Source organism: Fonsecaea nubica (genome assembly GCF_001646965.1).
Source record: "Fonsecaea nubica strain CBS 269.64 chromosome Unknown Scaff9, whole genome shotgun sequence".
Taxonomy (NCBI): Eukaryota; Fungi; Ascomycota; class Eurotiomycetes; order Chaetothyriales; family Herpotrichiellaceae; genus Fonsecaea; species Fonsecaea nubica.
Window position 1 is genome coordinate 574,847 of NW_019173682.1, and position 22,613 is coordinate 597,459.

The 22,613-nt window shown below is 52.3% G+C and overlaps 7 protein-coding genes across 7 annotated transcripts; 3 read left to right on the forward strand and 4 right to left on the reverse strand.

The window, feature by feature from the left end:
- Positions 1–441: 441 nt before the first annotated feature.
- On the reverse strand, positions 442–1,887 carry AYO20_02277 (hypothetical protein; the record flags this gene model as incomplete). Its single annotated transcript, XM_022640582.1, has 1 exon — positions 442–1,887. One exon carries the CDS (start codon positions 1,885–1,887, stop codon positions 442–444), a length of 1,446 nt encoding a protein of 481 aa, XP_022503639.1.
- Positions 1,888–2,150: 263 nt separating this feature from the next.
- On the reverse strand, positions 2,151–4,223 carry AYO20_02278 (hypothetical protein; the record flags this gene model as incomplete). Its single annotated transcript, XM_022640583.1, has 2 exons — positions 2,151–4,107; positions 4,156–4,223. 2 exons carry the CDS (start codon positions 4,221–4,223, stop codon positions 2,151–2,153), a joined length of 2,025 nt encoding a protein of 674 aa, XP_022503640.1.
- A 2,525-nt stretch (positions 4,224–6,748) lies between these two features.
- Positions 6,749–8,652, forward strand: AYO20_02279 (hypothetical protein; the record flags this gene model as incomplete). Its single annotated transcript, XM_022640584.1, has 5 exons — positions 6,749–7,015; positions 7,077–7,334; positions 7,395–7,643; positions 7,700–8,006; positions 8,072–8,652. 5 exons carry the CDS (start codon positions 6,749–6,751, stop codon positions 8,650–8,652), a joined length of 1,662 nt encoding a protein of 553 aa, XP_022503641.1.
- Positions 8,653–9,654: 1,002 nt separating this feature from the next.
- On the reverse strand, positions 9,655–11,379 carry AYO20_02280 (hypothetical protein; the record flags this gene model as incomplete). Its single annotated transcript, XM_022640585.1, has 1 exon — positions 9,655–11,379. The coding sequence occupies one exon, from the start codon at positions 11,377–11,379 to the stop codon at positions 9,655–9,657; it is 1,725 nt and encodes a 574-aa protein (XP_022503642.1).
- Positions 11,380–12,314: 935 nt separating this feature from the next.
- AYO20_02281 (hypothetical protein) lies at positions 12,315–14,093 on the forward strand (the record flags this gene model as incomplete). Its single annotated transcript, XM_022640586.1, has 1 exon — positions 12,315–14,093. One exon carries the CDS (start codon positions 12,315–12,317, stop codon positions 14,091–14,093), a length of 1,779 nt encoding a protein of 592 aa, XP_022503643.1.
- Positions 14,094–14,819: 726 nt separating this feature from the next.
- AYO20_02282 (hypothetical protein) lies at positions 14,820–15,398 on the reverse strand (the record flags this gene model as incomplete). Its single annotated transcript, XM_022640587.1, has 1 exon — positions 14,820–15,398. One exon carries the CDS (start codon positions 15,396–15,398, stop codon positions 14,820–14,822), a length of 579 nt encoding a protein of 192 aa, XP_022503644.1.
- A 695-nt stretch (positions 15,399–16,093) lies between these two features.
- On the forward strand, positions 16,094–18,591 carry AYO20_02283 (hypothetical protein; the record flags this gene model as incomplete). Its single annotated transcript, XM_022640588.1, has 2 exons — positions 16,094–16,489; positions 16,537–18,591. The coding sequence occupies 2 exons, from the start codon at positions 16,094–16,096 to the stop codon at positions 18,589–18,591; spliced, it is 2,451 nt and encodes an 816-aa protein (XP_022503645.1).
- Between the last annotated feature and the right edge of the window lie 4,022 nt (positions 18,592–22,613).

A 22,613-nucleotide genomic window follows, 5' to 3' on the forward strand; every position in this document is an offset into this window, starting at 1 on the left:
AGTAATAGAGTGACTTGGACAGAAAGGCAGTCTCTACATGATGGACTCTTTCAATGGCGAACAAGAAGTGGGTGGGAGGAGCAGGAGGAGAGAAGCAAGAGTGGAATGAGTGAATAAATGACGATCCCAACATCATCGTCGCCACGACTTGCGCATCCTTCAAGTTGCTTCTGATTGGGCCCCCCGCATTTTGGCCTCAGGCACCAGTCCCGCCATTAATAGAATGTAGCAAACACAGGCCATAGACACACACACAGTCAATGCTACTCATACATAGATTACCACTCATTCATCAACGAGCGAGTCATCTATAAGCGTCATACAAGCCAACAACCCATCCAGCACTGTCCATTTTGTTAGTGAGAAACCCCTCCATTCGATAATCTACTCGTGTCAAAACGCAATCCTCTGGAAACTTCAACCTGTAATCCTTGCACACCGTCACAGCCCAGCAACCTCCTTCTTGATCTTGGGTTCAGACACGTCTCTAGCTGCTGTCGTTGAAGACGTCTGGACCTCGCCCTCATCATCTGAGTCGACTTCAATGAAGTCGGGAATGGCTGCTGGCTGCACACTAATGTCTGCAGGCACAGCAGATCCGCTGGAGGAGACGTGACTGTCCGAAACTGTGACCGACGTTCTGGTGCTGGATACTCCACCGCTATGCTTTATCGTCAGGCTCTCCGGTGGCGGTGGGCTTGCTGTTGTCGAGAGAGCAGGTGGCAGCCGACCATTGTTTTCTTCTGGATGCAACTCGACATTTGGTATATCGACCACGCTTGATTGAGGTGCAATGCGTTGAGTTTTTTCTGGCAATGTCTGCAAAGAGGAGGTCTCTGGATACAATCTGTACAACGGCATGTTGAGCATGTCCTGATAAGAGGCAGCATAAGGGTTCAGTATCATCTTGTCGCAAGCATCGTCAGTTGAAAGTGTCCCAGGGTGTGGACCAGGGCACTGGGTAGGCCATGGAAAAGGAGTCTGACCGTACCCGTGACCACTGAATGAGGAGGCGTTCCGCGGGAAGGTTTGTGATGTAGAAAAGGCGGATGTGTCGGCAGGAAATGAATGACTCTGCGTTGCAGTCGGTGCACTTTGCTGAGGGCCGAAGAAGGCGTTGATCGTTCGAGAAAGGGGATATGCGAATGAGACACTGTTGCGGCTTGTGGTAGGCAATGCCTCATCTTCCACCAGTGTCCCTGGCTCCTTCTTTACAATTGTGGTGCTGACATCTGCTCCTTCACAGTGGCGTACAGATTCCTCGCGTTCTTGCTTGATGGTCGTGGTTGGCGTCTCAACATCGTCGTGGTATGGTGGCAAAGTCATGTTGGGCTCTGTCTTGATAAGAGGCGTTGGATCGACATTCCGGGCAGGCACCCCAACCGGACCATATGAGGCTTGTGGGACTGGCTGCAGAGGAATGGCTGGTTGACCCCAAAATGCGCTCGGGAACGTTTGCGCAGCATCTGCAATGTACATAGGATACCACGGATGCGCGTAGGAGTGCGGCTCGACCTTGAATCTCTTGGAATCAAGCTCTGATTGCATGACCTGTTGACTTGCTGCTCGTTGGTCGGCTAGCCGCTCATTCTCTTCTTCCTCAAGAAGCCGCTTGTTCTTCGCTTTGGTCTTGGAAGACTTGTTGTCGGTAGTGTTGGAGTTGTCCTTCTTCGGCTTTGGTGGTTTGACTTGGTTGGACTTGCCTTCAAACTGCGACTTCATGCGGCTGTACCTCATGCGGGCTGCGTGACCATTGGAGATACCAAGGCTGCCTGCGACATCATTCCAGTTGATCGATCTGAGGTCCAGCTGTTTGAGGATTGTGTAAAGGAACATCGGGGTCTGAGGGTCGGTGGCAAAGTTCTTGGTGCGTCGAGTTGAAGCCATGGTGACAGGGAGCTTTGGCAGATCGCAGGATGGAGGAGATATTGCGGTTGACGAGATGTGAGTATGGTGGAAAAGATTTGTAGAAACATGTATCCTCACACTGTGGCCATGCTTTGTAGGCGCACGCTCACCAAAAGCAAACCGTCTCCAACCCCATCCCCGGTGCTTTGTTCAGCCGCAGGGCCAAGCACTTTCAAACTCAGAGACATTGACAAACAAGTCGCATTGTGGGAGCCAGAGGCGCACACGTCAACCTGGGTGTCTCACAGTTTATTGTTGAACTGCAAGGCGCCGCTCATAGTGAAATCCTGGTCCTCCTGCTGTTCCCCGTGTATGACGTGCTCCCGCCCTCCTCTGGAAGTCCACCAAGCGACGCATGTTGCAGCGCGCTCAACGTCCATCTCTCCATTGCTCAACGTCTCCCACAGTCGCTGTTGGCACTGTTTCCTTTGCATCGGATTTCCAACCTTGTGGAGGAGCTCCGCAGTCAGAGGCAGGCATTCGTCCAATAACGTTACCGGTAAGAAACTCAAGCAATCAATAATGGCAAGAAGCAAAACAGCCTTTTCTGACAAAGGGCGACTGTTCTCAATCGGAAGATCTGGATTGGGAGCAAGTGGATCTTCTGACGCATGATCCATACGCTCTCTTAGTAGATCTACAACGACGGCTTGCGTATGCGGCATAGATATGGCAAGAGCAGATGGTGGCGCTGCAAGACGGACGACAGATTTGATAGCTAACCGGAATTGACGAGGCGAAAGCGGCTTTGGAAAACTTTGGAGCAGTGTCTCGACGTAAAATGGAACGATTGTCCCTGCAAGCTCTGCGTTTTGAGGTGCAGCAAGGATGGCCAGCACAACACTGTGTGCAGCTTCAAAGATCTCTGCTAGCCGCGGGTCTCCTTGTGGATCGACATACGGCGTTGCGGCACTAAAGAGGAGGTCTTTATTGGTCTGTGGTGATAGTATCAAGGTGAAATGTTCGGCGGTGTTCAGGAAGAAGAGATCCTGGAGCCTGTCGAGCGGATGCGGAGGAATTCGACCCAGATCAGCCGGTCGGATTGAGTCCAGGAAATTCTCCGATTGCAGCGGGTATTGACTCAGAATATCGATGGATGTGAAGTTGACAAAGACGTACTGTGAGGACGACGTGAGTCCGAACCGATGTGCTATGAAGTATGTGTCCCGCAAAATGTGCAAAGATTGCATGGCTATGCTTGGGCAATTCGAGTCCGACGCTAGAACTCTGTCACAGAGCAGTCTTCCTAGCACGGATCGAAGACTGATGACCATCGAGAACATTGTGTCTCTCAGAACCTGTAAGAGAATGGGGAAGGTTTTGGTAACAGTTTCCTGGTCCAAGCATTGAGCTTCTTCCTTAATGTCCACTTCGGATAATTTGTTCTGCCTCCACGAAGTGGCAAGAGTCCGTGAAAACTCGGCCAGCCTGTTGATGGCGAAGACGATCAGGGATGGGTCCTGGACGTTCTCGATGCTGTGAGCGACCAAGCGCGACAGAGGGCCAAGTGCGGATACCAGATTTCTCGATTTGATCTCTGTGACTTTGCGGAAAGACGTGGAATTGGCCGTCCAGTTGAATTTCTGCTCGGGCCCGGAAGACGGTCGGACGTCGTAGTCGATCACTCCCAGCCAATATCCATGCTCTAGGCCCTCCCGAGAGAAGAAGGTCGCATCAATCAATATCGGCAGTAGTAGATCGTAATTAATCTGTTGTTGATGGACTTCCGCAAGGAGAGGGAAAGTATGGTTCAAGACGAAAACGACAGCCAGCTCACAATTAGGCTCGGCATCTTTTTGTTCCAGGGCCAGGTTTGAGGCGAGCACCAGCGCAACTTCGAGTTTGTTCTTCAAGCCTGAGGCGAGTCCTTCAAAGTCCTTGGATCGGAATGCCAGGAGGAGCGCCCCCAGCAATAATGTATGCCTCCATCGGGGGGACTTGTCATTTGCCCCGTGTACAACAGCCGTCGTCCACTCCGTAACCGTGAGATTGCTTCGCGTATGTTCCTGAGCAAAGCTATGTTTATCTTCGATCAAGCGCAGCACCGCAGTGTAGAAGACGCTGAATACCTGTCGACACCGGGCGACATCTGTCGGGGTCGGGTAGAGAACGTCATTCGACAGGAGCTGTGACGTTAACAGGGTGATATTGAGAGGGTTCGAGAGGCGTGACAGAAGGCCAGTAGCCACTGGTAGTAACCTGGAATCACTTAGCAAACCGAGTCGAACAAGATGTTGTATCGCTTACCGAGCGGCATCATCTGGATGACCTGAGGTCTGAAGTGACCTCAGTAATGTCGCGAGCGACCTGTCCATCACCTATAGAGGTTTAGTTGCACGGAAACATCTGAATTTGTTGTCGAAGACTGCAAACGACAAGTCGATACACTCTGGTGGAAGCGCAGCTGCCAGATCAGCCGAGGTTGGATGAGAAAAGTCTTGGCACGGCCAGCAAGGCTGCGGAAGCGCGTCTCGACACTCATCCCAACCGCACTACGAGGTACACCTAGCAAATTCAGTCTCTTACCACAAAGCTTTTTGGATGCAATTCTCAGGCCATGATCCAAATATGTCCTGCTCATTCAAGTTGCTCCCGTTGTGACCTCAGTCGTCCCAATTGTCGACAATTGGAGGAGTCGCCAATGCTGCGAACTTCCACAGCTTCCGCTTAACTCTGTTTCCCGACGAGAGCCGCAATACTGGACTAACGAAGAGTTGGATCGACGGATACAAATCGTAGGTGCAGGCTGTATACCATGCTAGCCCCCGCATATGAGACCAGTTAGTAGGTTTTACGTTTCGAAAGGTCGAACCACGAATTTGGTTATTGCTACTGCGGACAATAGTATCATATTTCCCTACACTCGAGACACTTGGACGAATCCAGTCAATCCTTTCGTTCTCAGGCTGAGCGAATCCTTGGTTCATTCCCCATTCCATCAAATTAACCAACGTCGCTAATAACTCAATTATCTGTGTGAATCTCAGACTTCTCTCAAGTGGCGTCGACACATGAAGCATCCAGCCCCCTGAGCATTACTTGCACGACCACACTGTCGCTCTTCCCAGCATCCAACGTATTCCACGTTGAGAAGATTTGAAGGGACTTGGTAAGCAACCTCACCTGTGAAATCAATGATATCTGCCACATACTCGAGGGCTAAAGCCAAAGAAGTATTTGGCATATGCTCCGTGTAGTCCGTGCAACCATCATCCTCTTGCTGAATAGCTACGAGGACATCAAGCTCTGGCTTGTTGGCATTAGTATTAACAAACAGGGATTCAAATCGAAAGAAACCCACAGCTTCGCATCGTCCGAGCCCAACAAACAATAGTGGTGGCACTTCGGCTCTTCATCATGCCGACGAAGCAGCAGCGTCGATCACCTGCAAGGAGGTAGAAAGACAAGCTTATATTAACACTCCGGTGGCGCCCGGTGGACCAGACCTTAACCAGACTTGCCTCGTGCACCTCGTAGTAAACCCAAATTACCTCGGCGGGCGGAGATATAAACTTAAACCTTACTTTGGTGGCAACAGAACCTGAGAGATGTCAACAGTCGGTGTGCTCGCAGCCTTCGATGTAGCGTCTTGGGCAGGCAGGTGGTTAAGCATGCCTTGGGTCTTCAGAGGACCTGTCAATCAGTGTAAGCATCACTCTTTAGAGACTGTGTCAAGTTTTGCACGGTCATCCTTCTTTGAATCCTGCTGCTCACGTTTAACCAGTTTCAAGAAGACACATCTTCGAACCAGTGTCCTAGCCTGTCATGCACAGTTCCGCTTTGAACACGGCAAAGGCTTCTCACCTGGAGTCCCATGTGAGATTCGTCCCTGAAGTTAGCTCGCCTGGCAAAAGTACGCAAATCAACCCCGCATTGGCTGCTCCCACATTCCAAAGTCTCCATGTTCGCGATAAAAAGGACCGAAGGTGGCGGCGGTATGGGGAACGCTAATGCAACATGGGTTTGCTCGGTTTGCCCTGTTTTGCCATATACCACGAGGTAGTCCTTTGTGCCTCAAGAGGCTCTCCCTCATAAAATAACTGTGGGATCCTCGAAGGAAGGCTGTCAAGGATCCAAAGAGATGATCTACCCGAGGAGCGCCTACGGCTGGACAATTCCAAGGGAGAAACAAAAAGCGGCATCGGAAAGCCCAACAACGGCAAGACGGATAAGACTTGCGGAAGCCTCACAAGCTTCTCGTAGCCTCTTAAGGCTTTGAGGTCTCCGTATCGCTGAGGCATGAGGATGGATACACCTGGATTCGCCGCTTCTCTTACTTCGACCATTCCCCACAACCACCTCTCACACTTTCTGGCCCTTCATCAGGTGATAACTGGGCCATTGTAGGTTCTCTGCAAACAGTTATTGTACCGACATGTCATCGAGGAGTAGGCGCTTCGCTTAGACCTCGAACAACTATGTGGACTGGTGACTGGCCTACAAGGAAGAGGTGACTGCATGTTACGTTGCACTCTCTGGTGGTATTCCACCACAACCAGATCGTCCTCTCCATTTCCTATTGGGGAATGGAGTGACACAATGACCTCCAACACCCCGTCCACCAAACGAGTGCTCTATGTGGCAGGTCGGTCTCACTGACAGCGAGCAAATAGACAGGATCTTGCGTGACGGTATTGCCCACCGGGGGAGCTCCAACCGTGTGGCTCACAATGTACCACCACCGGAATTTGGATGAATGAGGCGAGAGTCACACCGGAGGGATTGCCTCCAAGTCAAGTGGGCAAGGGAGTCTTAAGACCGAACTCGCCTTTCCCTTCGACCTCTGATCTTTGTCCCTCTACCACATTGTCCCAGTGGTATAGCGAGCAGCATTCTCAAAATGTCGTCGGATAGCGACAAGTCAAAGGGAGAGTTGCACCAGGGTCCTCAGAGCGATGTCCTTCACTCCGAGGTCCTGGATGAGCCCAAGGGCGAGGTGCACTCGAGCGAGAAGTCGGACCTTGATCATGCTGAGGTCTTGGTCAACCCGGATCTGATGAGCGATGCCGTCGATGGCGAGGTCCGTGAACATGGCATGACCATGTGGGCGGCGGTCAAGCAGCACCCCTGGGCATGTCTATATGCATTTATCATGTGCTTCACCATTGTGAGTCCAGTCGCAAAATCTCCACCCTCGAAGGTAGAGCTGACAGCAGATGCCTCTTCAGGTCATGGAAGCATTCGACATGTTTCTGAACGGCAACTTTGTTGCGCTTCCCGTCTTCCAACGAAGATTCGGCGTCTCGCTCAAGGACGGCGGCTATGCTATCCCAACAAGATGGCAGAGCGCCCTCTTCCAATCTGGCCAATGCGGTGCTTTTGTCGGTGTCTTCCTGGCTGGACCTGTTACCAATCGTCTCGGCTACCGCTGGACCACCATCTTGGCCCTGGTGCTGATGAATGCCACGATTTTCATTTCGTTCTTTGTGAGTTATCACGAACGCCTTACCAAGCTTATCCACTGACCACATCTACTTGATGATTAGGCCGACTCTCTCACGGTTCTTACAGTTGGACAGGCACTGGAAGGTGTCCCTTGGGGATTCTTCATTGCGAACTCGCCCGCCTACGCCAGCGAGATTGTGCCCCTCGTCCTTCGAGGCGCTTGCACGGCCAGTCTGCAGATGGCTTGGTCTGTTGGCCAAATCATTGTCGCCGCAGCCACCTACGGCTACAATAAGCGAAACGACCAGTGGGCCTGGCGAGTGCCTCTTGCCTTGCAGTGGATCTTCCCTGTGAGCTCCTCCTTTAGAATTTTTGGGACTAGAGCAGAACGCGCTGACTCTTTCAGACACCGCTATTGATTCTCATCTTCCTCGGCCCGGAATCACCTTGGTGGCTTGTTCGTCGTGGCCGCAAGCAGGAGGCCCTGCGCTCCATCAAGCGCTTGGGTACGAAATCGACCGAGCATGCTGAACAAACACTCGCGATGATGGAACGGACTGTGGAAATTGAATTGCGCCAGGGCGGCACTCCTACGCTCCTCGACCTTTTCAAGGGCACGGATCTGAGACGAACGACCATTATCTGCCTGATGTACGCGTCGCAGAACTTTGCGGGTAACCTGATTGCCAACCAAGCGACCTTTTTCTTTGAACGTAAGTACTTCCTCTCTCTGCGTGACAGAAGCATGGCGACAATAGCTAAATCCTCCCGTTTGTAGAGGCCGGGATCTCGACCAATCGTGCCTTTGAGCTCAATCTGATCAACTCGTGTCTCCAATTCTGCGCCAACGCGGGCTCGTGGTTCCTCACGGCTTGGTTCGGCCGCCGAACCATCTACCTCTGGGGCACGGCGGTCAATATCACGCTACTGTTCGTGCTGGGCATCTGCGCGTCGGTGTCGCAGAGCAGCGCGACCAACTACGCCCAGGCGGTGCTGGGGATCCTCATCTCGTTCGTCTTTGCCGGCTGCATGGGCCCCATCTCGTACACCATCATCGCCGAGACGTCGTCGGTCCGCCTGCGGGCCTTGAGCACCGGTGTCGGCCGCGCCGCCTACTACGTCGCCGAGATCCCCATGATCTACCTCGCCTCGAAGATGCTCAACCCCACGGGCTGGAACCTCGCAGGCAAGTGCGGCTACGTCTGGGGCGGCACCGCCTGCGTCTGCTGGATCATGGCCTTCTTCTTCCTCCCGGAGCTCAAACACCGCTCGTACCGCGAGAGCGATATCTTGTTCAACCGCAAGATTCCCGCCCGGAAGTTCAAGTCCACCGTCATTGACGTCACGGAAAATGAATGATGGCGAAGCGAAGCATGGGTTTGTAGACGATGTGAGAATGTGAGATTGTCCAAGGGAAGTGGAATCAAGACACGGCGTGGACTCTTCGTAGGATGGCAATGGACCTGTAGTCCCTCTTCATGGATTCAAAGTAGGCACGGATTTCAGTGGTGGTGGGAGAATCATGATGCAGAAGTATGTATCTCGTGGCGGGTGCTATGTCGGGGTTAAATACCTAGGCTTGCTTCATAAATGGATGAGAGATCTGGGAATGAAGTCAAGAGTGATCTACACAGCATATACACACATGACCCTCTAGAGTGTAAAAAGTGTGGAGTGTGAATACCAGGCCCAAATACATTCAATCCTTGTGTGTTTGCTTGCTTGCTTGCTTACTTACTTACTTGCTGTCTTTGTTTTGACCTCTCAATATAACCTGCCTGCCTGCCTGCCTACATTTGATCTGATCTGATCCGATCTGACCCACTCCGATCCGAGATTCCAAGTATTCTCAAAGACCGTGAAATTAATTTTTTGTAAGGAGATACCGAATATATCGTACGTTTGCTCGCTTGCCTGCCCGCCCACCCTCGCCATCATCCTTTCCTTTCTTTTCCTTTCCCCTTTGTGCATTTATACGTTCGCGCGTTCGCGTGCTAGTACTGGCACTCGCGCCGGCTCCGGCTCGGCGGCAGTGAAACCTCTGTGGGTCACTTCCCATCATATCCCTTCCTATCCCATTCCATTCGTTCCAGTATCCATGTCATGATGATCTATTGATCGTGGACCACGGTTCTTTGTTCTCCCAACATAGCATATCATTTCATATCATATCATTCTATCCCGTCCCATCCCACATTATATTCCTCGCGTCAAACGAGACTTGAAACCTACTAAGAAAGGAAAGAAAAGAGAAAAAAGTCAAGGGGAATAAAAGCCAATAGTCAGAGTAGGCCGGCGGCCAGTCGAGTCAGGCTCGTTCAGCTCTGGCTCGCTCACTCTCTCATACAATTCACTCCCTTATCACAAGGTCATGTCCATGTCCATGTCGCTGTCTCGCTCGGCGTCAAAGTCATAGTCTTCGTCGAATTCGGGCCCGTCGGGGTCTTCGACGGGCGTGGGATGGTCCGCGGGTAACCACTCGGAGATATCGGAGTAGGCATCTAGGTTGTCGTCGTCGTCGGCGGCGGCGGCGGCGGCTCCGTCGGCAGTGGCGTCAATGGCAGCGGCAGAAGCCTCGAGATCCCTCGTCCTCCGCTCCGAGGCACAGAATAGCTTCCACCGCCGGCGTGCAAAAGGGTTCGTGCCGCCACGATTGACAAAGTCGAGGACGGCACCGCTCGGCACGCGTGACGGAACCTGCACCCTGTCCATGTGTTGCGTGTCCTCTTCCAAGTCTCGATTGTCGTGGTCCCAGGGATTGACCAGCTCAAGCGAGTCGAGCGTAAAATCCGGGTTTGACGACCACCTCTCGACCACGTCCTCCCACCGGCCCCGCAGGTACGGTCTTCTCAGAACCAGATGTCTCAGGCTCGGTTGCATGAACAGCCACGCGCAGATCTGGTCGGCGGTAAAGTCGGCTTCCTTGAGCACCAATGTGTTGAGGTGCGGAAACGAGACAAAGGGCAAGACGTTGTCTCGACCACGGTCGGCGTCACCGAACGGGATCCCCACGTGTGTGGGCTCTCCATTCGAGGTGCCGAGCGCAGAGGGGAGGCTGAAGCCGTATGAGATGAAGCAGAGCTCGAGCCGTCTCAGGTTCGACGCGCGGGCGAGGGCTGTGGCCAGGACGTGGGCATGGGGAATCGCATTCAGTGGCGATAGGGTTTTCACCTCGAGGCAGAGGCAGAGAACGGTCAGGTTACGAAAGCCGTGCTCAAGTTTCTCGGCATCGGGTCCCAGATCCTGCACAAAGACGCCACGCTGGAGGAATAGATTGCTGTTTCGTCGGATTTCGAGGTGTTGGATACCAGTGTCCAGCGTTGGGTCACTCAAAGCACGCCAGGCACCCATGAACCCATGCGATGGCCAGTGCCGTACGTCGGGTTGGAGCCAGGACCTGACACCATAGTCTGGCAGGGGGAAGACTTGCCTCAGGCGTTTCAAAGCGCCCATTTGTTCCAAGCATGGAGAATCCAGTGCGAGGCAATCAGCCTCAGTCTCAGCCTCGACACAGATGACTCGGCGGAGATTGGGGAGGCGTTGAAAAATCTGACGAAAGAATGCATGGAGGACATGTTGGTTTTGGGAGTGCGCAATATCGGCGTACATGCCTCTGACTGCAGATATCATGTCTCGGATGTCGTCGTCACTGGGCCTTTGCTCCGCCTCGGCTAATGCGGTATCGCTTTCGTCCAGATCTGACGCCTCCGAGTCTTCTCCCCTGTAGTCGATGGCCAGTTTCTTGGGTTTGGCAACGAACTCGGCAATCATGCTGGCCATGCCCTCGTCCCTGTGCAGTCTAAATGCTAGAGGGCGGTCTCGATCGTTCCACGTCTCGTTATCGACATTGATGTCGAAGTCGAACTCCTGGTACCGAAGCTCCTCGACGGCCTGACAAAGTGTAGGGTGATTACCGATGTCGACGAGTCGGTTTAGTGTGAGATACGAGACATGGATGGTTCGAAACAAGAAAGGCCCAACTCTGCTGGCCAGGACCCTGTTGACGAGGCGGACAGCCTGAAGATGGTCCCGGTCCAAGAAGCAGAGGACGTGCACCAAGACCTCGAGTGGGAACTGATTCAACATGTTTTCTGGACCCACAAATACGTACACACACACACAGAGAGAGAGAGAGAGAGAGAGAGCACACGAATATAGAAGGGGAAAAAAGGAAAGAAATTAAAGATCCCAAATTCCACCAATTTATATGAAGTTGGACCAGGCTGAGATAGGCTAGATCTCCGACAGTGACAGGTAGGCAGCAATCACCTCACGCGACCAAGAAAGTCGGCCGAGCTTCAATCAGCTGCCTTTTTGTTGTCTAGTTCGGACCTGTCACCCAAAGGGCCCCTGGGGCCTTTGATGCCAATGGCTGGAATAGTTTCATGATAGTTCAATTGTGGTTGGAACGACATTGGGGGACAGCCAATCATGGACTCGGGTTACAAAGTCTGGAGAGAAAAGTGGAGGAAGTCACCCACATGAATGACAATCGTTCCATCGATGGAAAGAGAGACTCACCCTCACCAACCCTACAATTTCTTTGTTACAAAGGAAAGGAGAGTTCATGTCAGTATTCTCGGGGTGGAATCTCCTTTTATTATCACCGAGAACTGGACACTAAATATGCTTTTTCCACGGCCAAACTCTCGGACAAACTCAGAAATTCAAACAACCATCGCGCAGATTGTACATATCACGGGTTGCGATGGATGGTTGTATCCACACAGCCTAGAACACCAGCGCATATACTTCCCGTTGCAACGCTTTGATACCTTTCTGGCAGAGTTTCGCCGAATGCTACGCTCATCACCATCTCATTTTGCCCTCAGATGAACCTCACCTAAAACTGATCTAGAAGGCGGTCCGTTATTCTTGATGGCCTTGTTGCCCAGGTGGAAACCTCCTTAAATAAGGTACTTGCTGTGTGATCTCCCGGACACGGACACGCACACTAACAACTCACCTTCACTTTTCCAGAAGCCTGTACCGTCTCTCATTAAACCGCTCGGATCATAACAATGTCGGCGTCAAAGCCCAACTGGTGGAAAGCCAGCACCTGTTACCAAATCTGGCCGGCTTCATACAAGGACAGCAATGGTGATGGAATCGGTGATATCCCCGGGATCATCAGTACATTGCCATACCTGCAAGATCTCGGGGTGGAGACAATATGGCTCTCGCCCATGTACGACTCACCCCAAAAGGACATGGGTTACGACATCTCCAACTACGAGGACGTTTATCCCGCCTACGGGACACTGGCCGACATGGACCGGTTGATCAAGGAGTGCCACGACCGCGGGATGAAGTTGATCCTCGACCTGGTCATCAACCACACCAGCGACCAGCATGCCTGGTTCCAGGAGTCGCGCAAGAGCAGGACCAACAGGTACGCCGATTGGTATGTCTGGCGGGATCCGAAAATCGTCAACGGCAAGAGACAGCCCCCGAGCAACTGGCGGTCCATCTTCGGCGGCAGCGCATGGGAGTACTGTGAAGAGCGGGACCAGTATTACCTGCACCTGTTTGTCAAGGAGCAACCGGATCTGAACTGGGAGAACGAGGAGACGCGCAAGGCCATCTACAAATCCGCCATCGAGTTCTGGCTCGACAGGGGCATCGACGGGTTCCGCGTGGACGCCTGCAACCTGTACTCCAAGGACACGTCGTTCCCGGACGCAGTGACGAAGCTGCACGGGGAAGAATTCCAGCCGGCCGAAGAATTTTACATCAACGGCCCACGCATGCACGAATGGTTCAGGGAACAACGCCAACAGGTCCTCGACAAGTACGGCGACATCTTGATCGTCGGCGAACTCCCCGGCACCGAGGCGGCAGAGGTGTTGAAATACGTGTCGGCTGAGGCGCGTGAGCTGAGCTGTGTCTTTGATTTCGACGTGGTCAACCTGGGCACGCCAAATGGAGGAGGTGGCAAGAAGCACCACACTGTCCGGCACACGTTGCCCCAGTTCAAAGAGGCCATCCGCAAGATGCAGCGGCTGACCGAGGGCACCGACGCTTGGACGACGGTTTTCCTAGAAAACCACGACCAGGGTCGCAGCCTGACGCGGTTCGCCACGGACAAGCCACAGTGGCGGGAGAAGGCGGCCAAGATGCTGGCGGTGCTGATGTGCACGCTGACGGGTACGCTGTTCATCTACCAGGGCCAGGAGATCGGCATGTACAACCACCCGGAGCACTGGGGCGTCGAGGAGCTGCGGGACATTGACTCGCTCAACGCTTACAACGACGTCAAGACCCGGCACCACGACGACCCGCTCTGGCTGAAGAAGGCCATGAAGGGCCTGCAGCTGGTCGGCCGCGACAACGCCCGCCTGCCCGTACAGTGGGACGCGACGGCCAACGCGGGCTTCACCACAGCCAAGAAACCCTGGATCCGCGTGCACGACGACTACGAGGCCGTCAACGTCGCCGCGCAGCGCCGCGACCCCAGCTCGGTCCTCTCCTTCTGGAAGGCCATGATCAAGCTGCGCCGCCGCCACGCCGACCTCACCATCTTCGGTCGCGACTTTCACGTCTGGGACCCCTACGACCAGGACGTCTTCACCTTCACCAAGACTCACCCGGACGGCGACCGCAAGCTGCTCGTCTTCCTGAACTTTTCCGACGATACCCAGCCTTTGCACTATCCGCCCGGTTTGGGTCTGGATGGCGCCGCCGTCACCAAGGAGCTGTTGGTCAGCAATCTCGCACAGGGCGATGAGGTCGGCAAGTACCTGACTCCCTGGGAGGCGAGGGTGTATCTGGTCCGGGAGGGGGTGGTTAATGGCCATTAGAGAGATCGTGACCCTGTCTGTTCTGTACATAGGGAGAGAGCACTAACACAATCCGTCCTGGGTGTGCTAGAGCGATAAGAAAGACATATGCTGGCGTTGGAGATTCCACAGGGTGCTTGATTCAGTGCGTTGGCCGGGACAAAATATCATTGGAGCGGTAGAGACATGGACTTCACAAATTAATGATATTATCACTTTTGAACGGACATCTATCATACCCCAAAAAATGTTGTACATGGTTTCGCGAGACAGTCTTGGCTGATGACGAGGTTCCTCCAGGCGAAAAGAGATCTCCAAATGCAACAAGAACTGCTCAATATATAGTACAATGCCACGTCAGCTGGAATGGCCCTAGCACATCCCGAATGGTAATAGAGTGACAGGGTTCGAGTTCGGCCGGCAAGCTCGCTTGGAAACTTGATGAGCCGGATGGCTGAACGGCAGAGCGGAGTTGGCTGCGATCGGTGTTTCCTGATCTCGATAAGAATATTGCTATCGCCTCCGATTCTGGTGAGAACAGGATTGGACGCAACAGAGCCTGATGTTCTGACGAGTTGAAGTTGAGGCCACGGATCCTTGAGCTGAGTGTAAAAGGCTGCTATCACAGCTAAACCTCGACACCGGAAATTTGATCGTGTTTCGCGAACTTGTAGATACGGTAGGGCACAGAGATCATCCAGGTGCGTTCCGTGGCTGTTTGTGTGGCTGTTTGTGTCGATTTCAGTCTCAACCCTGTTGGCCTCCCTGCTTTTCCTCGATCGGTGTGTGCACAGACTCAGTCCCATCCTCCCAAAACTCAAGATCCTCCTCGCCCTCGTTGCCCACCAGTTCACCCGGCCGGATGCCTAGTCTCCCTTTCTTCAACAGTTTGCTGAAATCTTCGCCAGCGGCCGCTTTCTTTCTCAATATGTCTTCAAGTGTCGAGCTCTTGTCCAAGAATATTTTGAGGTGGTCGGCAATAACGTGCCGCCCTTTGCACGAGGGGCACGTAACCAGGACCGTTCCGCGGTGGTAGCCATGTTTAGTGATGCGGTGCGTGGATCTGTAGAGACAAGGCTTGCAGGTAAAGCTCAGTTCGTAGGAAGGCTCATCTCGCCCTTCGGCCGGCTGTTCTTTGCCTCCGGGCACAGCTAATGACGAGTTGTGTCGATTGATCGGTGGAAAAAGGCGACGAGATGGAGTTGGCTGTTGCCATGCTAGTGGACTTCTCGACGCGAGCGATGGAAGCCGCGCGGAATTTCTGATCGACTGAAACGCGAAGAGGCTGCCTGCCGCCCTCGGCACAGCATGAGATATCGATCGCATGCTGCTTCAAACCTGAGAAATGTGAATTGAGATTGTGAGTGAAAGAAAATGGCACTTGAGTACCTCGTAGTAAAGGCAATTCTCCGATGACGAAGGTTTTCTCCGAGAAAAGGTCTTTTGATTTTCCGATCCGTCTCCGGCCATTTTAGGCCGGCGTGCCACCTCGCAAGGCGTTGCTCCAGCACAGTGGCGTCCAGGCGGCTGAAGGAACACAGCGACTACAAGTACCAGCGAAAGGTCCCTTCCCCCGCCTCATTCTCTTGGTCTATGCATCGGCCTGGCAAGGTGTTTGAGAGCAAGACTAGACAGCCATCTTCTGAGCCTGTCAACTTCCTTGACCGTCGCGAGGACTTCACTTCTCCAAAAGCCCTCTCCACCACCTGCTCCTCAACTCAACATCAGCTCAGCCTTTTGGAAACAACGCAACCTTAAGGGCTGCCTTAGTGCAGGCAATGTGTCCTGCCCATCATGTTGGCTAAGAAAGGCGGCTCAAAGATCAAAGCCCCGAGAAGAGTACGTGCCTTGCCTCTGAGACTATCTCGCAGACTGCGGTTTCGGTGAAGTTTGCAACCGCCTTTGTTCGTTCCCTGAGCCTACGACATATCACTTCAATCTGCCTCGATTTTCCGCAGCATATCGACTGTCGCGATTCTGCACAATGCCAGTCTACCTTTTTTTTCCTGTCACGTGCTAACATGTCTTCTTGTCAGGGTCTGGCGAAAGACGATGTCGACTTCGACTCAACATGGAACACTTTATCTACCGCTTTCCACGAGATTTTCGCCAAAAACGCCTCCAAACTCTCGTTCGAAGAACTCTTCCGCAATGCATACAAACTAGTCTTGAAGAAAAAGCAGGATATGCTGTACGACAGGGTCGCGGAGTTGATATCGTTATGGCTGTGGAACAATGTGCGAACGAAGATACACAGTCTGGTAACACCTGCGCTCCTAGCAGATCGCATGGACAAACACGCCGCCATATCGGAAGAGAGCAGAGTCGCTGGTGAGAGGTATATTAGAGCTCTCAAGGATGCCTTTGCCGACCATCAACTTTGCATGGGGATGATCACCGACGTTCTGATGTACATGGTAAGTGTCTTGAATATTTCTCCGATGCGCTGATACGATGCTTATAGCCGACGCAGGACCGCATGTATGCCCAAGATAAGAAGAGACCACCAATTTTTTCCGCCTCAATGACGCTGTTTCGAATGAGGGTTCTGGAGAGTACTTTGGAAACTGAACCGCCACTGACTGTCCTCGGTCTATTGAACACTGTTCTACTTGATATGATCAAGTCTGAACGCAAAGGTGAAATCATTGATCGACCGTTGGTTCGTGCTTGTTGCTACATGTTGGAGGGCGTCTACGACTCGTACAGGGATGAAGAATCCAGCAAACTATACCTCACGTCATTCGAGCCTCTGTTCCTGCAAGCGAGTCGAGAGTTCTATACGACCGAAGGCCAAACTTTGTTGGTCGAGGCCGACGCAAGTTCGTTTTGCACCCACGCAAGGAAACGTTTGGCCGAAGAACAAGAGCGTTGCCAGCAGACCATCTCCCAACTTACAGAACATAAAATCAAAGCTGTCGTGGAAACGGAGCTCATTTCTGCTCATATTCGCGAAGTCATCAACATGGAGGGCACTGGGGTGCAGAGCATGCTGGACAATGACAAAATTCAAGATCTTGCCAATGTGTACGAACTCGTTAGCAGAGTGGACCCGCGGAAGACTGCGCTGAAGGATGTGGTCAAGAAGCGAGTGATAGAGCTCGGCACGGACATCAACAAGGTTGCAAATGTCATTGGTGAAGCCGCACCCGCAGCGAAGGCCACACAGAAAGCCGGTGCTGACAGCAAAGGCATCCAACAGGAGAAGGCGCTGAATCAACAGACCCATGCCGCCATCATGTGGGTAGATCAGGTTCTCATGCTGCAGGCAAAGTTTGACAAAATCTGGAAAGAAGCATTCCAGAAAGATACAATCCTAGAGAAAGCCCTACAGAACTCATTCCAGGATTTCATCAATATCAACGACCGAAGCGCAGAACATCTATCTCTTTTCCTTGATGAATATCTGAAACGGGGTGGAAAGGACAAGAGTGACAAGGAGGTGGACATAGTCCTCGAAGACGGCATTTTACTTTTGCAATATCTTGCGAACAAGGACACTTTCGAGACATACTATAAGAGGCACATGGCGAAGCGTCTCCTGATGAAGAAATCAGTCAGTCGAGAAATGGAACGCGAGATGCTCTCGAAGATGAAGATGAAAATTGGGAACCAGTTCACCCAGAAGCTGGAAGGTCTCATTAGAGATACGGAGACGTCAGATGATCTCAACATCAAATACAAGAAATATGTTGACAAGCTCGGCGACCGCGATCCCAAACGTGTGGAGCTGGAATGCAGAGTCTTGACCACGACTATTTGGCCCTTCGAAACGCTCAGCAAGCCCGATGAAAACGCTGCCAAGACCGAATGCAAGTTTCCAGCTCCGGTTGAACAGGTGCGACAGAGATTTGAGAGATTCTACCTTGATAGGCATACAGGGAGAAAGTTGACCTGGATGCCCGGTCTCGGTGATGCCGACATGAGAGCTACATTCACGAACGGTGGGAAAACGCGGCGATACGAACTCAATGTTTCGACCTATGCAATGATTATTCTCATGCTCTTCAACGATCTCGCACCAGGGGAATGTTATACCTTTGAGCAAATTATGGCTGAAACCAATATTCCCAAGCCTGAGCTCGTCCGGAACCTCCAGTCACTATCGTTGGTGAGTAAATGGAGGGTTCTTCGCAAAGAGCCCATGACGAAAGACATCAAGCCATCAGACAAATTTTACTTCAATGAAGATTTCACCAGCCAGTTTCTCAAGATCAAAGTGAGCGTGGTCGCGGGAGGCGGCGCTAACCGGGTCGAGAGCTCGGAAGAACGTCGTGCGACTCAGAAGCGGACAGAAGAGGAGCGCGGGATTGTCATCGACGCTGCGATTGTTCGGATCATGAAGTCGCGCAAGACTGTGACGCATGCACAGCTGATGACGGAGACTCTGGCACAGGTCTCGTCTCGTTTCCAGCCCGATGTCAATATGATTAAGAAGAAGATTGAATCGCTGATAGAGAAGGAGTACATGGAGAGGGGTCCTGACCCAGCAAAACCTTCCTACATCTACCTGGCTTGAGAGGCACGAATTTCCGAAGCGTTCACGTTCAGCATGTCGGCTTTTGAAGATGGCGCTTACAGGGGCAGGATCATGTTTGGAGGAAGTATGACTTTTTATGATGGCATGATAGCAAACGACTTACGCAGGGAGCATCCAAAGATGGAATGGGACAAACACCGGCATGGCGTATGGTCGACCAGGTATCGTCCATCTCTTCGACCTCAAGTGGGGAGCGGACAGGAGCTTTTCTGGCGGAGTTTTGGAAGAGCTCGACATGTTGTCGCCCCTGAGCATCGTACAGCGAACTCACGGCAAACATTACAATACAGTGCCATGAACCACATGAAATTCCTCCCAGGACCAGTGAGTGGATTCTGATGGAGATAGACCCATTTTCCGTGTTGTTAATCTTGATTGTTCTAGCGTGACTGACGTGGCGTTATTCCCCAGGTCACTATTGCGAAGAGTGAATGTCTAGAACAAAGAACAAAGAACACCTACTTGGTCTCACAGGCACTTCACCTCTTTCCTTCACACCGCCTTTTATCTTTCACTTCCAAGCTTCCAACCTCAGTCAGATCCCATCGATGCGCCCATCTCTCTCTCTCTTCTTCGGCTCGAATCGGCTTGTCAACCTCGTTGCTACAGACGATGTCAGCGACGTCTCCAGACTCCAACTCTTCCTACCCTTCTCGCTGGTCTTGGTATCTTCCAGGGAGCCAGAAACCCAGTTACGACTCCCTTGGCGATGTTCTTTTGATCCTGAACCGACGAATCACTCCATCTGCACTCGGCCATGACGCGGGAACAGAACCCAACAAGAAGGATGAACATGATGAAGGCATGCGGCCTGAAGGTCTTGATGGGCCGTCCAGTGAAACATCACTCATAGAGGCGCCGGTGCCCTGTGGGACTCAAGAGATCGAAGCCAAAGTGTCGTCCAAACATCTCTCGATGGCTTCACGGGTTTTTCGCGCCATGTTCGATGGTAAATTTCAGGAAAGCGTCGTGCCAGGATGCAACCAATTGTCCAGAGTACCACTGCCCGAAGACGATGCTGACGCTATGATGGTCTTGCTGGGAATCATACATGGACTGAACAGGAGCGTCCCTCGTACAATCGACTATGCGTTGTTCTTTTCGATCGTGGTTCTGATTGACAAGTACGAGCTTCAAGAGGTTACAGGGGTGTACACAGATCTCTGGTTTCCAAGTCAATGGGCGCATCGTGACACTTCGACTCCACTTATTGCCGACTGGATTTACATCTGCTGGGTTCTCAAGAGACTGCCGGAGTACAATGAACTGACCAGGGAAGCCATATTTGAGTGTTGTTCTCGCTTTGACGACAACGGACTTCCATTGCCACCGGCAATTTCGAGTAAGGATAACCTCCGTCGATCGTCGTTTCAAACAATCTAACCATGCTTGCATAAAGGAGAGATCGAATCCTGTCGACTTTCGGCCATGGAAGACATGCTCACCTACGCGAACGAGACGCTTGAAACATATCAGGGCGAAAAACGGCAATGCACACAAGACAAAAATTGTGACGCCCTTGTCCTCGGTGACCTCGTCAAGAAGCTGAAGGCCAAGGGTCTTTATCCTGTTCCCCAAGCTGCTGCCCTGGACGTGTCTCTCCGCGAGCTTCTCTTGCGACTGCGGGCGTTGAAAATCTCCTCATTGTGTGAGATACAATTGCCGCCATTTACACCACCATCCTACAGAATCGCCCAGCCTGTTTGCGGTATCAAGAAAAGTCTTGACGAGAAAATATGTCGGCTCGAGTGCGGAGTGGCAGGTCTGACATTGCCTCTCTTCACTCCTTTCACTCATTGGATAGAGAACAAAACAAGGGCACTGGACCGTCTCAGGGTCCTCCAGACAACTACGACCCGCTAGAATTCGGCATGTGGGTGCCTCGAGTAAGAGGAATGCAGCCTGGGAACGGTACGCGGGATGACTTGGTGCTCATCTCCAGGTATTCGTGTGGAGCAACTCGACACACTTGATCCATTCGCTGTGGCATGTGGGGTTGATGGTATTGTCTCATTTCCTCCATCCGAAAGATCGCCCACAACACAAGTGATGTTCTTTCAGTGGCGTCGTCGCTCGAGAAGTTACCTAGGTACCCAGCTTCCCCAATGAAACCGGAATACCATCTCAAAGGATCTAAGTATCAGGTGCCCTACGAGCGAGCATACCCGGCAATCCTTGAGGGAAAACCAAGACGCCGTCCACGATCCGGGCGCTTCAGAAGAGGCACGGCAGGAGCGAAAAGGGAGGGAAAGGTCAGGTTCTGGAATATCACACCTGACAAGACAAGGAGGAATGCTGGGCCTGGCTGCACGGTCATTATGTCTTCTCAGAAGGGCCACCATGCGCGGACTGCAGATCGTGTGGTAGACAGCAGTAGTATGTTGTGTTGGCTACGAACATCAACCTCCTACACATGTGTGGCTGTGAATGTGAAGTCCCCATCTGTACCTTGAGAGCGTATTTCAGCAGCATAAAATCCAGACACCGCTTAAGTCTGCCTGTATGTATGTACACACGGGAGGGAAAGCAGCTCATATTACGAGCCTTTTGCTGGCTGCTTGCCCTCCCGCAACTCTCTAGATGCAAAAGATATCTATCGAACTCCAACAAGCCGTGAGTCTGGTGATGAATGTGACAAACTACACACTGCATCGTATTCCTCATCTCGTCTCGTCTTCGCTAGACCCAAACTTCTCCTGCAATATCGGTCGGCCATTAACTTCATTAAATTGGTCTAGGTCCGTCAGTTACTCAGTCTATGGCGCCACTCCATCCCCCGGGTTATATTGAAGTAGAATCTGTCAATTCGCAAGGCGCAGGAGCGTTGATAGAATTTGGTGTCGTTGCACGCAGCTGGAAGTGTGAAATCTTGTTCTGGGCATCGATGAAGATAGTGGGCGGAAGTCTGTATCTGGCAAGGGAGCTGTCGAAGTTGCACGTGGCGTGCGCGTGTTGTATTCGCAACCTCCATCCGCATGTTCCAGATAGCGCGTTGGTGATACTCGCAAGGTGTGTAGTCTTGCTCTGAGTACCTTCGAGCAAATTCCTGCTCCCTCCCCTGCTGCGGAAAGTTGCTTAACCTGGGTTAAAATGGCGCAAGCATGGAAAGCCTAGAACAGTCCTAGACACTCACAATATCGCCTGCAAGTGAAGTTGCAGCACCTTTATATCGTCGACCAGCCTTTGACTATAGTCTTGGATGTCTTGAGCCTCGGCCTGCCACTGCACCTGCTTCAGTATGCCTCTCAGCCCTCCTCTTGGATTGTGTTGCCTCAGATAGTTGTGAAACTTCCGGAGGCTTTTATTGAATGCCCCCCAAACTCTTCTTGCAGTGGCCAAGTGCCCTTTTAAGGGCTTTGCGATCTTCCCGAGGGAGGCCCCGACTTCGATCCGCAATGAGGTTCAATATCGACTGCAGGATGTCAGGGCGTCCGATCAGGTGCTGATATCCCGCACGAGAACCCCTCAGCCTCACGAAAGGCTTTTGTAACCTTTTTTGCTCCATTTAACGGCCGTGTCAATGTCTCGGAGACCGAAACTGAGTGACATCTCCCTGATATGATTTGAGGGTCAAAAAGCATGAGCAAAATAGTCTTGACTTCTGAGAATAAAGAGGATGAGACACATTGCTCGGTTCCGCTGTCAGGCTGAATTGTCAGTGATCATGGGCGCAACTTGGCTTCGAATTGAAATTCGTCGCCTTATTGGCCCCAGGCCACCGCAACCATCTGATGATTCGCCAATGGGCATGACGCGACAAGAAAAATTGAATGAGCCGGGCTGTTGAAGGCTCCATGCATTACCCAACATTTGAATGGCAGATGCAAACAAGGTCGTCCATATACCTGCCTTTCGGAGACCTTCCGGTTCCCCCTTTTTACCCCACCTGACATCTTACCATTGTTCACCCCGCACGCCCACCTCGAACGATCTGCCTGTGAATTATCAACCCCACGTGACTTATACCAAACAAAAGGAAACTACCCGCCAACACGACTGAA